General features: G+C 41.4%; 1 protein-coding gene across 3 annotated transcripts in view; it reads right to left on the reverse strand.

Annotated features, from left to right (window-relative positions):
* Positions 1-10,019: 10,019 nt before the first annotated feature.
* RNASE4 (ribonuclease A family member 4) overlaps positions 10,020-15,410 on the reverse strand; it is a 29,571-nt gene continuing 24,180 nt past the window's right edge. For all 3 annotated transcript variants that reach the window (XM_070468917.1, XM_020898379.2, XM_020898380.2), the window contains exon 2: positions 10,020-11,269. In XM_070468917.1, the coding sequence (XP_070325018.1) occupies positions 10,809-11,252 (444 nt within the window). In that variant the 5' untranslated portion in view covers positions 11,253-11,269 and the 3' untranslated portion in view covers positions 10,020-10,808. The remainder of the gene's footprint in view (positions 11,270-15,410) is intronic.

Genomic DNA, 15,410 nt, shown 5'->3' on the forward strand with positions numbered 1-15,410 from the left:
CCTCCCACCTCCCTCTCCGCCCGATCCCTCTGGGTCTTCCCAGTGCACCAGGCCCAAGCACTTGTCTCATGCACCCAACCTGGGCTGGTGGTCTGTTTCACCCTAGATAATATATATGTTTCGATACTGTTCTCTTGAAACATCCCACCCTCGCCTTCTCCCACAGAGTCCAAAAGTCTGTTCTGTACATCTGTGTCTCTTTTTCTGTTTTGCACATAGGGTTATCGTTACCATCTTTCTAAATTCCATATGTATGTGTTAGTATACTGTAATGGTCTTTATCTTTCTGGCTTACTTCACTCTGTATAATGGGCTCCAGTTTCATCCATCTCATTAGAACTGATTCAAATGAATTCTTTTTAACGGCTGAGTAACATTCCATGGTGTATATGTACCACAGCTTCCTTATCCATTCGTCTGCTGATGGGCATCTAGGTTGCTTCCATGTCCTGGCTATGATAAACAGTGCTGTGATGAACATTGGGGTGCACGTGTCTCTTTCAGATCTTGTTTCCTTGGTGTGTATGCCAAGAAGTGGGACTGCTGGGTCATATGGCAGTTCTATTTCCAGCTTTTTAAGAAATCTCCACACTGTTTTCCATAGCGGCTGTCCTAGTTTGCATTCCCACCAACAGTGTAAGACGGTTCCCTTTTCTCCACAGCCTCTCCAGCATTTATTGCTTGTAGACTTCTGGATAGCAGCCATCCTGACTGGCGTGTAATGGTACCTCATTGTGGTTTTGATTTGCATTTCTCTGATAATGAGTGATGTTGAGCATCTTTTCATGTCTTTTTTAGCCATTTGTATGTCTTCCTTGGAGAAATGTCTGTTGAGTTCTTTGGCCCATTTTTTGATTGGGTCATTTATTTTTCTGGAGTTGAGCTGGAGGAGTTGCTTGTATATTTTTGAGATTAATCCTTTGTCTGTTGCTTCGTTTGCTATTATTTTCTCCCAATCTGAGGGCTGTCTTTTCACCTTGCTTATAGTTTCCTTTGTTGTGCAAAAGCTTTTAAGTTTCATTAGGTCCCATTTGTTTATTTTTGCTTTTGTTTCTAATATTCTGGGATGTGGGTCGTAGAGGATCCTGCTGTGATTTATGTCGGAGAGTGTTTTGCCTATGTTCTCCTCTAGGAGTTTTATAGTTTCTGGTCTTACATTTAGATCTTTAATCCATTTTGAGTTTATTTTTGTGTATGGTGTTAGAAAGTGTTCTAGTTTCATTCTTTTACAAGTGGTTGACCAGTTTTCCCAGCACCACTTGTTAAAGAGGTTGTCTTTTTTCCATTGTATATCCTTGCCTCCTTTGTCGAAGATAAGGTGACCATAGATAGGTTCGTGGATTTATCTCTGGGCTTTCTATTCTGTTCCATTGATTTATATTTCTGTCTTTGTGCCAGTACCATACTGTCTTGAAGACTGTGGCTTTGTAGTATAGTCTGAAGTCAGGAAGGTTGATTCCTCCAGTTCCATTCTTCTTTCTCAAGATTACTTTGGCTATTCGAGGTTTTTTGTATTTCCATACAAATTGTGAAATTATTTGTTCTAGTTCTGTGAAAAATACTGTTGGTAGCTTGATAGGGATTGCATTGAATCTATAGATTGCTTTGGGTAGTATAGCCATTTTGACCTTATTGATTCTTCCAATCCATGAACATGGTGTATTTCTCCATCTGTTTGTGTCCTCTTTGATTTCTTTCATCAGTGTTTTATAAAGTTTTCTATGTATAAGCCTTTTGTTTCATTAGGTAGATATACTCCTAAGTATTTTATTCTTTTTGTTGCAATGGTGAATGGTATTGTTCCCTTAATTTCTCTTTCTGTTTTCTCATTGTTAGTGTATAGGAATGCAAGAGATTTCTGTGTGTTAATTTTATATCCTGCAACTTTACTATATTCGTTGATTAGCTCTAGTAATTTTCTGGTAGAGTCTTTAGGGTTTTCTATGTAGAGGATCATGTCATCTGCAAACAGCGAGAGTTTCACTTCTTCTTTTCCTATCTGGATTCCTTTTACTTCTTTTTCTGCTCTGATTGCTGTGGCCAACACTTCCAAAACTATGTTGAATAGTAGTGGTGAGAGTGGGCACCCTTGTCTTGTTCCTGATTTTAGGGGAAATGCTTTCAATTTTTCATCATTGAGGGTAATGCTTGCTGTGGGTTTGTCATACATAGCTTTTATTATGTTGAGGTATGTTCCTTCTATTCCTGCTTTCTGGAGAGTTTTAATCATAAAAGGATGTTGAATTTTGTCAAAGGCTTTTTCTGCATCTATTGAGATAATCATATGGTTTTTATCTTTCAATTTGTTAATGTGGTGTATCACATTGATTGATTTGTGGATATTAAAGAATCCTTGCATTCCTGGGATAAAGCCCACTTGGTCATGGTGTATGATTTTTTAAATATGTTGTTGGATTCTGTTTGCTAGAGTTTTGTTAAGGATTTTTGCATCTATGTTCATCAGCGATATTGGCCTGTAGTTTTATTTGTGGCATCTTTGTCTGGTTTTGGAATTAGGGTGATGGTGGCCTCATAGAATGAGTTTGGAAGTTTACCTTCTTCCGCAATTTTTTGGAAGAGTTTGAGTAAGATAGGTGTTAGCTCTTCTCTAAATTTTTGGTAGAATTCAGCTGTGAAGCCATCTGGTCCTGGGCTTTTGTTTGCTGGAAGATTTCTGATTACAGTTTTGATTTCCTTGCTTATGATGGGTCTGTTAAGATCTTCTATTTCTTCCTGGTTCAGTTTTGGAAAGTTATACTTCTCTAAGAACTTGTCCATTTCTTCCAAGTTGTCCATTTTATTGGCATAGAGCTGCTGGTAGTAGTCTCTTATGATCCTTTGTATTTCAGTGTTGTCTGTTGTGATCTCTCCATTTTCGTTTCTAATTTTGTTAATTTGGTTCTTCTCCCTTTGTTTCTTAATGAGTCTTGCTAATAGTTTGTCAATTTTGTTTATTTTTTCAAAAAACCAGCTTTTAGCTTTGTTGATTTTGCTATGGTCTCTTTAGTTTCTTTTGCATTTATTTCTGCCCTAATTTTTAAGATTTCTTTCCTTCTACTAACCCTGGGGTTCTTCATTTCTTCCTTCTCTAGTTGCTTTAGGTGTAGAGTTAGGTTATTTATTTGACTTTTTCTTGTTTCTTGAGGTAGGCCTGTAATGCTATGAATCTTCCCCTTAGCACTGCTTTTAGAGTCCCACAGGTTTTGAGTTGTTGTGTTTTCATTTTCATTCATTTCTATGCATATTTTGATTTCTTTTTTGATTTCTTCTATGATTTGTTGGTTATTCAGAAGTGTGTTGTTTAGCCTCCATATGTTTGAATTTTTAATAATTTTTTTCTCTGTAACTGAGATCTAATCTTACTGCACTGTGGTCAGAAAAGATGACTGGAATGATTTCAATTTTTTTGAATTTACCAAGACTAGATTTATGGCCCAGGATGTGATCTATTCTGGAGAAGGTTCCGTGTGCACTTGAGAAAAAGTGAAGTTGATTGTTTTGGGGTGAAACGTCCTATAGATGTCAATTAGGTCTAGCTGGTCCATTGTGTCCTTTAAAATTTGTGTTTCCTTCTTAATTTTCTGTTTAGTTGATCTATCCATAGTTGTGAGTGGGGTATTAAAGTCTCCCACTATTATTGTGTTACTATTAATTTCCTCTTTCATACTCGTTAGCGTTTGCCTTACATATTGCGGTGCTCCTATGTTGGGTGCATATATATTTATAATTGTTATATCTTCTTCTTGGATTGATCCTTTGATCATTATGTAGTGTCCTTCTTTGTCTCTTTTCACAGCCTTTATTTGAAAGTCTATTTTATCTGATATGAGTATTGCAACTCCTGCTTTCTTTTGGTCTCCATTTGCGTGAAATATTTTTTTCCAGCCCTTCACTTTTAGTCTGTATGTGTCCCTTGTTTTGAGGTGGGTCTCTTGTAGACAGCATATATAGGGGTCATGTTTTTGTATCCATTCAGCCAGTCTTTGTCTTTTGGTTGGGGCATTCAACCCATTTACATTTAAGGTAATTACTGATAGGTATGGTCCCGTTGCCATTTACTTTGTTGTTTGGGGTTCATGTTTATACAACCTTTCTGTGTTTCCTGTCTAGAGAAGATCCTTTAGTATTTGTTGAAGAGCTGGTTTGGTGGTGCTGAATTCTCTCAGCTTTTGCTTGTCTGTAAAGCTTTTGAGTTCTCCTTCATATCTGAATGAGATCCTTGCTGGGTAGAGTAATCTAGGTTGTAGGTTATTCTCTTTCATTACTCTAAGTATGTCCTGCCATTCCCTTCTGGCCTGAAGGGTTTCTATTGATAGATCAGCTGTTATCTTATGGGAATCCCTTTGTGTGTTATTTGTTGTTTCTCCCTTGCTGCTTTTAATATTTGTTCTTTGTGTTTGATCTTTGTTAATTTGATTAGTATGTGTCTTGGGATGTTTCGCCTTGGGTTTATCCTGTTTGGGACTCTCTGGGTTTCTTGGACTTGTGTGGCTATTTCCTTCCCCATTTTGGGGAAGTTTTCAGCTATTATCTCCTCGAGTAACTTCTCATGGCCTTTCTTTTTGTCTTCTTCTTCTGGGACTCCTATGATTTGAATGTTGGGGCGTTTCACATTGTCCCAGAGGTCCCTGAGGTTGTCCTCATTTTTTTTATTCTTTTTTCTTTTTTCCTCTCTGCTTCATTTATTTCCACCATTTTATCTTCTACCTCACTTAGCCTATCTTCTGTCTCTGTTATTCTACTCATGGTTCCCTCCAAAGTGTTTTTGATCTCATTTATTACATTATTCATTTTTAATTGACTCTTTTTATTTCTTCTAGGTCCTTGTTAAACATTTCTTGCATCTTCTCAATCTTTGTCTCCAGGCTATTTACTTGTAACTCCATTTTGTTTTCAAGATTTTGGATCATTTTTATTATCTTTATTCTAAATTCTTTTTCAGGTAGATTCCCTATCTCTGCTCTTTTGTTTGACTTGGTGGGCATTTTTCGTGTTCCTTTACCTGTTGGGTATCTCTCTGCCTTTTCATCTTGTTTAGATTGCTGTGTCTGGAGTGGGCTTTCTGTATTCTGGTGGTCTGTGGTTCCTTTTTATTGTGGAGATTTTACGCAGTGGGTGAGTTTGGACGATTGGTTTGTCAAGGTTTCCTGGTTAGGGAAGCTTGTGTCAGTGTTCTGGTGCGTGGAATTGGATTTCTTCTCTCTGGAGTGCAATGGAGTGTTCAGTAATGAGTTTTGCAATGAGTCTATGTGTTAGGTGTGACTTTGGGCATCCTGTATGTTGACACTCAGGTCTATGTTCCTGCGTTGCTAAAGAATTTGTGTGGTATGTCTTGTTCTGGAGCTTATTGGCTCTTGGGTGGTGGTTGGTTTTGGTGTAGGTATGGAGGCTTTTGGATGGTCTCTTATTCCTTAATGTTCCATGTAGTCAGGAGTTTTCTGGTTTTCTCAGGTTTTGGGCTTAAGTCTCCTGCCTCTAGATTTCAGTTTTATTCTTCCAATAGTCTCAAGACTTCTCCAACTATACAGCACTGATAATAAAACTTCTAGGTTAATGGTGAAAAGATTCTCCACCGTGAGGGACAACCAGAGAGGTTCACAGAGTTACATGAAGAATAGGAGAGGGAGGAGGGAGAGAGAGATGAGCAGAAGGAGAAAAGGGGGACTCAAGAGGAGAGAGACAGATATATGCAGTTATCTGTTCCCAAAGTGTTCTCTGTAGCCCAGACACCCACAAAAATTCACAGAATTGGATTGGGAAGAGAAGGGGAAAGGAGGAAATAGAGGTGTTCTGAGGTAGAAAACAGAGAGTCAAAAGTGGGAGAGAGTAATCAACTCACTCCTGAATAGAAATAGGGACTGAATATTGGATTCTTAAATGTCCAAAATTTATATCACATACTGAAAAACAAAGATTAAAAATCTAGCATAGAGGTTAGACTCTTTGAACTACAATATTTAAAAACAAAAACACACAAAAAAAACAAAAAATAAATTAGAAATATATATGAAGTTCAGCTTAAAAATAGGGCTTCTCTCTCTTTTTTTTTTGCAAGGTTATAGTGAAATGAAAATGAAAATTAAGGAATAATAGAGGAGTATTAGAGGACTTTAAAAGGAAATAGGAGAGAGAAACAAGAAAAAGAGAAACAAAAAAAAAAAAAGAAGAAAAAAAATTTTTTCCCTAATTAAAAAAATCATAAAAATATATGAAAATGAAAGTTGAGGAGTAATGGGGGAGTAATAGGGAATTTTAAAAGAAAATAAAAGAGAAAAAATTTTTTAAAAAGGAAAGAAAAAAAATTTTTTTTTCTTTTAAAATTTAACAAAAAATATACATATATATCTAGGAATTTCTCTGGAGCTGTTGTGGTCAGTGTAGGTTCAGTTCAATTTCAGATAGCTCCTCTTTCCAGCTTACACTTCTCGATATCTATAGGCCCCTTCTGGTGTAGTTGGTATTACCTTCAGGGATTTTAATCTGTTGCACCGGTCTTTTCTGAAGCAGTTCCCTTTGTTTATTTGGCTTCTGTTTGCCTTCTAATTTCTGCCCTGATACAGGTGGGTGGAGGTGATCTCTTATTTAGGTTCGCTAGTTCAGTTCAGTCCTGCTATGGGGAGGGCGGGGCGCTGCCGACAGATATCGCTGTGTGTGGATAGCACTCAGCGTGTCCCGGCCACACTGGGTTTGCCCTGCTCACGGGTGTCAGTGCTTTCCCCGTCTACACTGCTCAGGCTCCCGGCTGCTCTATATGGAGCGGGCCCTGTGTTGAGTGCGGTTCCAGTTTTCGGGTACTCCACAAAAGCGCAGATTCGGTTGCGCCTGCGTTTTGCGCCTTCCCCGGCCTGAGCGGTTCAGGCAGCCAGAGGCTTGGGCGCACTCTCCCCGGATGCAGCGGTGCCTTTTCCCGCAGCGCCTTTTCCCTCCGCGGCCCCAGCGCATGCCGCCGGTTGGGTGCCTGCGGCTTGGTTTGTTCTCAGAAGCTGGCCTCTAGCCATGACCCTCCCGGCAGCGGATGTCGACCATCCAGAATCTCAGGAATTCTTTAGATAGAACCCGGAGGCCTGTTTGCTGTGTGGGAGGGGGTGGCTGCTCCGGGGCTGAGTTTGCCCCTTTCCCCTCCCCCCTGTCTCCTACCTCCAGCGGGGATGGGCCGGCTCTTCTCTGGAGTTTCTCAGTCTCTTTGTTTTGCGAACCGCCGGCAGTGTGTTCAGGCCGGTTAATTTTCTCCCTTGCTATCCCACAGTTTAAAAGAGCTCCCTCCGATTGCTCTCAGGGTCTTCGGGCCGATCCTTACCCCGCTAAGCAATGCCCTAAGCAATGCCGCCCGCCCTTCTCCGTCCCGCCCCCACTTGTTGGTGGCGGGTGCGGGCGTCTGGGGTACTTTTCTGCTGGGAGTTGCTTTTAGGCACATAATCTGTGGGCCTTATTTAATTTTTCCTCCCAGTTAGGTTTCCCTCTGAGATTTGAAAACTTCCCCCAGACCCGCCAGCGCGAGGGTTTCCTGGCGATTGGAAACTTCCTCTATTAAGACTCCCTTCCCGGGACGGGTCTCCATCCCTAGCTCTTTTGTCTCCCTTTTAGTCTTTTATATTTTGTCCTACCTCCTTTCGAAGACAATGGGTTGCTTTTCTGGGCGCCTGATGTCCTCTGCTAGCGATCAGAAGTTGTTTTGTGATATTTGTTCAGCGTTCAATTGTTCTTTCGATGAATTTGTAGGAGAGAAAGTGGTCTCCCCATCCTAGTCCTCCGCCATCTTGGCTCCTCCCCTCTTTCCACACCAGGCTTTCTTGTCCATCACCAACTCCTGGAGTTTACTCAAACTCATGTCCATTGAATTGGTGATGTCACCCAACCATCTCATCCTCTGTCATCCTCTTTTCCTCCTGCCTTCAAACTTCCCCAGCATCAGGGCCTTTTCCAATGAGTCAGCCCTTCACATCAGGTGGCCAAAGTATTAGAGTTTCAGTTTCAGCATCAGTCCTTCCAATGAATATTCAGGACTGATTTCCTCTAGGATGGACTGGTTGGATCTCCTTGCAGTCCAAGGGACTCTCAAGAGTCTTCTCCAACACCACAGTTCAAAAGCATCAGTTCTTCAGTGCTTAGCTTTCTTTACAGTCCAACTCTCACATCCATACATGACTCTAGAAAAACCATAGCTTTGACCAGACGGACCTTTGTTGGCAAAGTAATGTCTCTGCTTTTAAATATGCTCTCTAGGTTGGTCATAGATTTTCTTCCAAGGAGGGGTGACTTGCAGGATCCCAATTCATCCACCAGAAATCTAACCCATACTCCCTGCAATGAAAGCTTGGAATCCTAACCACTGGACCACCAGGGAATCCCCTTGTTTCTTCTCTTCAAATGGGAAATAAGTCATCAGGGACATGTTGGTATTTACAGAAACTCTGGTGCAATTTAAGCCCTAGCTCATTATTCCCGTGAATAGTGGGGAATTGGGCACCAATAGACTGGATGGGGGTTGTCTCAGGGAACATTGTAAATCCAACTACTCTCCAGTTTTTTGGGTGAATGAAGAGGGGGAGTAAAAAGGCAAGAATTCTGGGCACCTGGGTATGGAGGACTTGAGAGATGATTCTAAGAAAAGATTAGATGGCCATCATGTTCCCATACATCTCCAGAGTTCCCAGCAAGTTAGTGGTATCCAGTGCAGACCTAAATCAAGCAGTGGCTCAAGGAGTGTAGAAGCTGGAGGGAGACACTACTAGGGCTTGTATGTGATGCTGCAAACTATGAAAGACCCATTTTATGTCTGCTAATAGCTCTTTTTCTGGGAAAAATCCCAAATTAAATTCTAAGAAGTTAAATGAGGGGCAGTAGTTTCTCTTCCAGAGAAGGCAATGGCACCCCACTCCAGTACTCTTGCCTGGAAAATTCCATGGAAGGAGGAGACTGGTGGGCTGCAGTCCGAGGGGTTGCTAAGAGTTGAACATGATTGAGTGACTTCACTTTCACTTTTCACTTTCATGCATTGGAGAAGGAAATGACAACCCACTCCAGTGTTCTTGCCTGGAGAATCCCAGGGACGGCGGAGCCTGATGGACTGCCGTCTATGGGGTCGCACAGAGTCAGACATGACTGAAGCGACTTAGCAGCAGCAGCAGCAGTTTCTCTTCAGTTTGCAGGTGCTCCATTGCCATTAGCTCAAAATAAAGTGAAAGAAAGTGAAGTCGCTCAGTCGTGTCCAACTCTTTGTGACTCCGTGGACTGCAGCCCACCAGGCTCCTCCATCCATGGGATTTTCCAGGCAAGAGTACTGGAGTGGGTTGCCATTGCCTTCTCCAGGGGATCTTCCCAACCCAGGGATTGAACCCACGTCTCCCGTATTGCAGGCAGACGCTTTACCATCTAAGCCACCAGGGAAGCTCAAAATAATCCACCTCCCAAAGTAGCACATCTTATGAAGGACTCTTCTGAACCCCTAGTTTTTTTAACAGGTGGGCAATATAGCAGCGTATACATAAAATGTGCTAACAGGGTAAATCCTATGGGTTCTCACCACACACACACACACACACACACACACACACACACACACACACAGACATGAAAGGGTAACCACGTGAAGTGGTAAATATGTTAGCTTGGTTATAATGATTATCTCAGGATACATATGTAAACCAAATCAAGTTGTACATCTGAAATATAAATAATATATGTTAGCTACAATTCAAATGCTTTCAGTTCAGTCCTTTCACACTACACACACATTCTCCTTCTTTAGTATCTAGTGTCTTTACACATCTCTGTTCCCCAATTTGTTTCTAAATATTCAAAGGGAGAATGTGTGAGAATTATCTTAAGAGGAATCATTCTCTCTGAAGCAAATGAAACAAAGCTTTCTGTGTCATGGTCACTGATCTGATGGACTTTAGTCTTGACCAGAGTTTATGAGGATATTAAAGTATGTGCATGTTTATAAACTAGAGAAGAATTAAAAGAGGATAGGAGGAAAAAATAATCTCACACACAAGAACATAGTCTTCTCAAATAGCTGGAATTGAAATTATCTTATTTTCTTTATTATAAGGAACATATGAAAAATCTTTCAGTCAGGAAGAGTGAAGGAGTCTTAATGATCTAGTATATTGTAATACTCTGACTTAACTAGGATAACTCAAAAGTTTGAGAAGGGGAAAAGAAAATTCCTTGTATCATTTCTTGATCTTATTAGATCCAAATACAGCTAGTTTGCCACATAATACAGATAGAGCTCTCACGTTGCGAGTATATATTTCCAACTTTTTAATGCTTCTCCCAAGAGCTGATTTTTGGGAATAACAAAAGCCATGTGTTAAAACTTTCAAAACTCCTTGTGCTGAAGTGGGAAAAGCACTGGATAAGTAGCCAGTTAAACTAGACTTTTGTCTCAGCTTTTCTACTAAATTTTGGTCTTAGTAAATTCCTTAACTTTGAGCTTTTGTTTACTGTAACACTACCAGTAGCATCCCAAAGGTGCCACGGTATTAGAATGAGATAGCTTAGATGAAAGGACCTTGAAATTCTTGAAGTGCTATGTAATGACTAAATTCCAGATGATAAGATCAAAGATAGCAAAGCTGACCAATATTATAAAAGAAAGCATATTATAGAAGAGCCTAGATTCATTATAAGTTTGTGTCTCATCTTTTTCTGTCATGCAATGTGTTTAACAGAATGGGTTATATAAAGAAGAAAGAAAGAATCAGGGGAGCCAGCCTGGGACAGCTCAAATGCTTACTCATTACTGTTTAAGGAGTAAGTTAAGGGCCAGCTGCTGGGCCATAACCCCAGCTGAGTGGTATCTATTTGTCAAAGTGCACAGGCACTTCCGGGTTACCCTCACAGGCGATGACAACACGTCTGGTGCTGGCCTTGGCCCGGTACCTGCAGTTGGGAGCCCTGGAGCTCCCCGTTTCCCTACAATCTGTGACCCTCACCACACCCTCGTGGCAGTTCATCCGGCCGTTCTTGCACTGAATGTTGGCAGTGCTGCAGATACTGCGGATGTTCCAAAGATCTTCATGAATGAAAGTGTTGAAGCGCTTGCACTGATGTGAAGTCATCTTCCGTCTTTGCATCATCAAGTTGCAGTAGCCGTCATTGCCTCCTGTCTCATCAGGGTCCACGTGTTGCCGCAGGAATCGTTGGTACATGCGATCCTGGCCATAGGAGGGCTGTACCAGCCCCAGCCCCAGCAGGGTCAGCAACAAGAACAGAAGAAAGACCTGGGTCCGCTGGAGAGCCATCACTACCTTGGAGATGCCTAGAGAGACCAAGGGGCAAGAAAATCATCCCAGTTTCAATAGGAAGTGAGCAACCCAAAGCAGCAAGGACAATTTTTGGAGCAACAGATGGGCCCTTTTTCTACACGTGCAGTCTAAGGATTAGGCCCAGCTGAGTTCCTAGTTTGATACATATGTTACTACTGTCCTTTGTTTTCAAAGATACTGCTTCATGATAGTGGATCACACTGTGTGTGATTATAATGCTGATGAGGGACTTGCATCTTATTCCACCTACAGCCTATCCTTAACAATAATGATCAGGATTAAACATAACTGTCATTTATTTAAATGCCACCTTCTCAGTTCACAACCACATTTTGCCTGTGCACGGAAAGACCCAAAGCTCTAAGTCACATTTCTGTGTCTGCTGCTTCAGATACGTGATATGGAGTTAGGAGGAGAGGGAAGTGAAGGGGCTGTGGGAAGCAGGGTGGCAGGAAGAAATGATGCTAGATTTACTCCTCACCCCAGGACCACTGGATTCAACTTCTGAAGATACACTTAGCACTTGGGCAAGAGCTTCATCCCCACAACTTACTTTGTGTTGTCTGTCCCAAAACTAGTTGTGCACAATTCTGTCTCCTTTCTCTCATTCTGCTTCTTTGTGACCAACAACATGGGTTAGCAATATGACTAGCTACAGAGAAGATTTTACTTTTCAAATAAGAGCATGGATGGCATCAGTCACAATAGCCAACTGATTTATTAAGACATGGAAAAATATTATGAACAGAGTTTAATGTAGACATCAATGGGTGCCTCTCAAGGTTCTACCCACAACAGAAAATTAAATGATCTTCAAATCCTCCCAACACATACTTTTTGGTTAGAGCTTGCCCCAAAGTCTTTCTCCACTGAACATGATGATCTCAGTAAGAACTTTTGATACGGTGGTCCCAAGGCCCTAGTTCTGCCACACTAACTGTATGACCTTGGGGAAATTAACCTCTGTCAGTTTATTTCCTCAAAAGTAAAATAAGCATAAAGGTAATACCGACCTCTAGGAATGTTGTGAAGAAGAAATGATAAAATCTATGTCAAGTGCTTATCATAATGCCTAGCCTATGCTAAGTGTTCAGTAAGGGTCAGAAATGATTATTTTTAGCATTTCCATTTTATCTTGGTTTCCTTTGTTCTCTTCATTCCGCTAAAATAATAACTATACTGAACTGCACATATTATAGACACCCTCCCTCTTGTACTGTAGAGAACCTATATTCCCAAGACATTAGAAGGCTGTTTTGGAGCTGAAATATCTCAGCTACTAGGATTTATGCTGTGTACCTACACAAATATTTCCTCTCCAAAGTGCATGGAATTTTCTTCCTTGCATGTCACCCTTTTACAGAAGACTTGAAAATTTTGAGTTCTTTTTCTCTTATCTTTGCAAAGTCAACAAAACATAGTGGAATAGGATTTCAATTTCACAAATGATTGACCTGAGATAAAATGACTTGCCTGTGACTAAACACTTCATTCTAAATAGCTTTTTGGTTGTGAGAGAACAGGAGATCAAGAGCAAAAAGCACTAGGAAGGGCTGGCTTCTCAGCAGCCAGCTCCATCAGCAAGTGGAGAAGCACCCTGTCTCATTGCCACATGATTTCCTAGAAAAGTGTCATTTGTTCTAACACCAGGGCTGAGTATGCGATAATAATGTTCTAAGCAGGTGTTTGGAGATGTGAGGTATTAAATTTTTTTTTAAATTTGTTTAGCTGTACGCCCGAGTTTAGGGGTGGCGGCCGAGAGGAGCTACCCCACCTCCAAGGAGTGGTGGCTGCTCAGGCGCAGCAGTGCTGAGAGGAGCTACTCCACATTCAAGGTCAGGAGGGGCGGCCTGAGGAGATACCCCTTGTCCAAGGTAAGGAGCAGTTGCTGGGCTTTGCTGGAGCAGCCGTGAGGAGATACCCCACGTCCAAGGTAAGAGAAACCCAATTAAGAAGGTAGGTGTTGCGAGAGGGCATCAGAGGGCAGACACACCGAAACCACAGTCACAGAAAACGAGCCAATCTGATCACAGGACCACAGTCTTATCTAACTCAGTGAGACTAAGCCATGCCGTGTGGGGCCACCCAGGACGGACGGGTCATGGTGGAGAGGTCTGACAGAATGTGGTCCACTGGGGAAGGGAATGGCAAACCACTTCAGTATTCTTGCCTTGAGAACCCCATGAACAGTATGGAAAGGCAAAGTGATAGGATACTGAAAGAAGAACTCCCCAGGTCGGCAGGTGCCCAATATGCTACTGGATTTCAGTGGAGAAATAACTCCAGAAAGAATGAAGGGATGGAGCCAAAGCAGAAACAATACCCAGTTGTGGATGGGACTGGTGATAGTAGCAAGGTCCGATGCTGTAAAGAGCAATATTGCATAGGAACCTGGAATGTTAGGTCCATGAATCAAGACAAATTGGAAGTGGTCAAACAGGAGATGGCAAGAGTGTACATTGACATTCTAGGAATCAGCAAACTAAAATGGACTGGAATGGGTGAATTTAATTCAGATGACCATTATATCTACTACTGTAGTGGGCAGGAATCCCTTAGAAGAAATGGAGTAGCCATCATGGTCAAAAAAGAGTCTGAAATGCAGTACTTGGATGCAATCTCAAAATGACAGAATGATCTCTGTTCGTTTCCAAGGCAAACCATTCAATATCATGGTAATCCAAGCCTATGCCCCAACCAGTAACACTGAAGAAGCTGAAGTTGAACGGTTCTATGAAGACCTACAAGACCTCTTAGAACTAACACCCAAAAAAGATGTCCTTTTCATTATAGGTGACTGAAATACAAAAGTAGGAAGTCAAGAAACACCTGGAGTAACAGGCAAATTTGGCCTTGGAGTACGGAATGAAGCAGGTCAAAGACTAATAGAGTTTTCCCAAGAGAATGCACTGGTCATAGCAAACACCCTCTTCCAACAACACAAGAGAAGACTCTACACATGGACATCACCAGATGGCCAACACCGAAATCAGATTGATTATATTCTTTGCAGCCAAAGATGGAGAAGCTCTATACAGTCAGCAAAAACAAGACCAGGAGCTGACTGTGGCTCAGATCATGAACTCCTTATTGCCATATTCAGATTCAAACTGAAGAAAGTCGGGAAAACCACTAGACCATTCAGGTATGACCTAAATGAAATCCCTTATGACTATACAGTGGAAGTAAGAAATAGATTTAAGGGACCAGATCTGATAGACAAGAGTGCCTGATGAACTATGGATGGAGGTTTGTGACATTGTACAGGAGACAGGGATCAAGACCATCCCCATGGAAAAGAAATGCAAAAAGGCAAAATGGTTGTCTGAAGAGGGCTTACAAATAGTTGTGAAAAGAAGAGAAGCAAAAAGCAAAGGAGAAAAGGAAAGATATTCCCATTTGAATGCAGAGTTCCAAAGAATAGCAAGGAGAGATAAGACAGCCTTCCTCAGCGATCAATTGCAAAGAAACAGAGGAAAACAACAGAATGGGAAAGACTAGAGATCTCGTCAAGAAAATTAGAGATACCAAGGGAACATTTCATGCAAAGATGGGCTCGATAAAGGACAGAAATGGTATGGACCCAACAGAAGCAGAAGATATTAAGAAGAGGTGGCAAGAATACACAGAAGAACTGTACAAAAAAGATCTTCACAACCCAGATAATCACGATGGTGTGATCACTCACCTAGAGCCATCCTGGAATGTGAAGTCAAGTGGGCCTTAGAAAGCATCACTACAAACAAAGCTAGTGAATGTGATGGAATTCCAGTTGAGCTATTTCAAATCCTAAAAGATGATGCTGTGAAAGTACTGCACGCAATATGCCAGCAAATTTGGAAAACTCAGCAGTGGCTACAGGACTGGAAAAGGTCAGTTTTCATTCCAATCCCAAAGAAAGGCAATCCCAAAGAATACTCAAATTACTGCACAATTGCACTCATCTCACACACTAGTAAAGTAATGCTCCAAAGTCTCCAAGCCAGGCTCCAGCAATACGTGAACCATGAACTTCCAGATGTCCAAGCTGGTTTTAGAAAAGGCACCGGAACCAGAGATCAAATTGCCAACATTCGCTGGATCATCAAAAAAGCGAGAGAATTCCAGAAAAACATCTATTTCAGCTTTATTGAC

The sequence above is a fragment of the Odocoileus virginianus genome, chromosome 6 (assembly GCF_023699985.2).
Source record: "Odocoileus virginianus isolate 20LAN1187 ecotype Illinois chromosome 6, Ovbor_1.2, whole genome shotgun sequence".
NCBI lineage: Eukaryota > Metazoa > Chordata > Mammalia > Artiodactyla > Cervidae > Odocoileus > Odocoileus virginianus.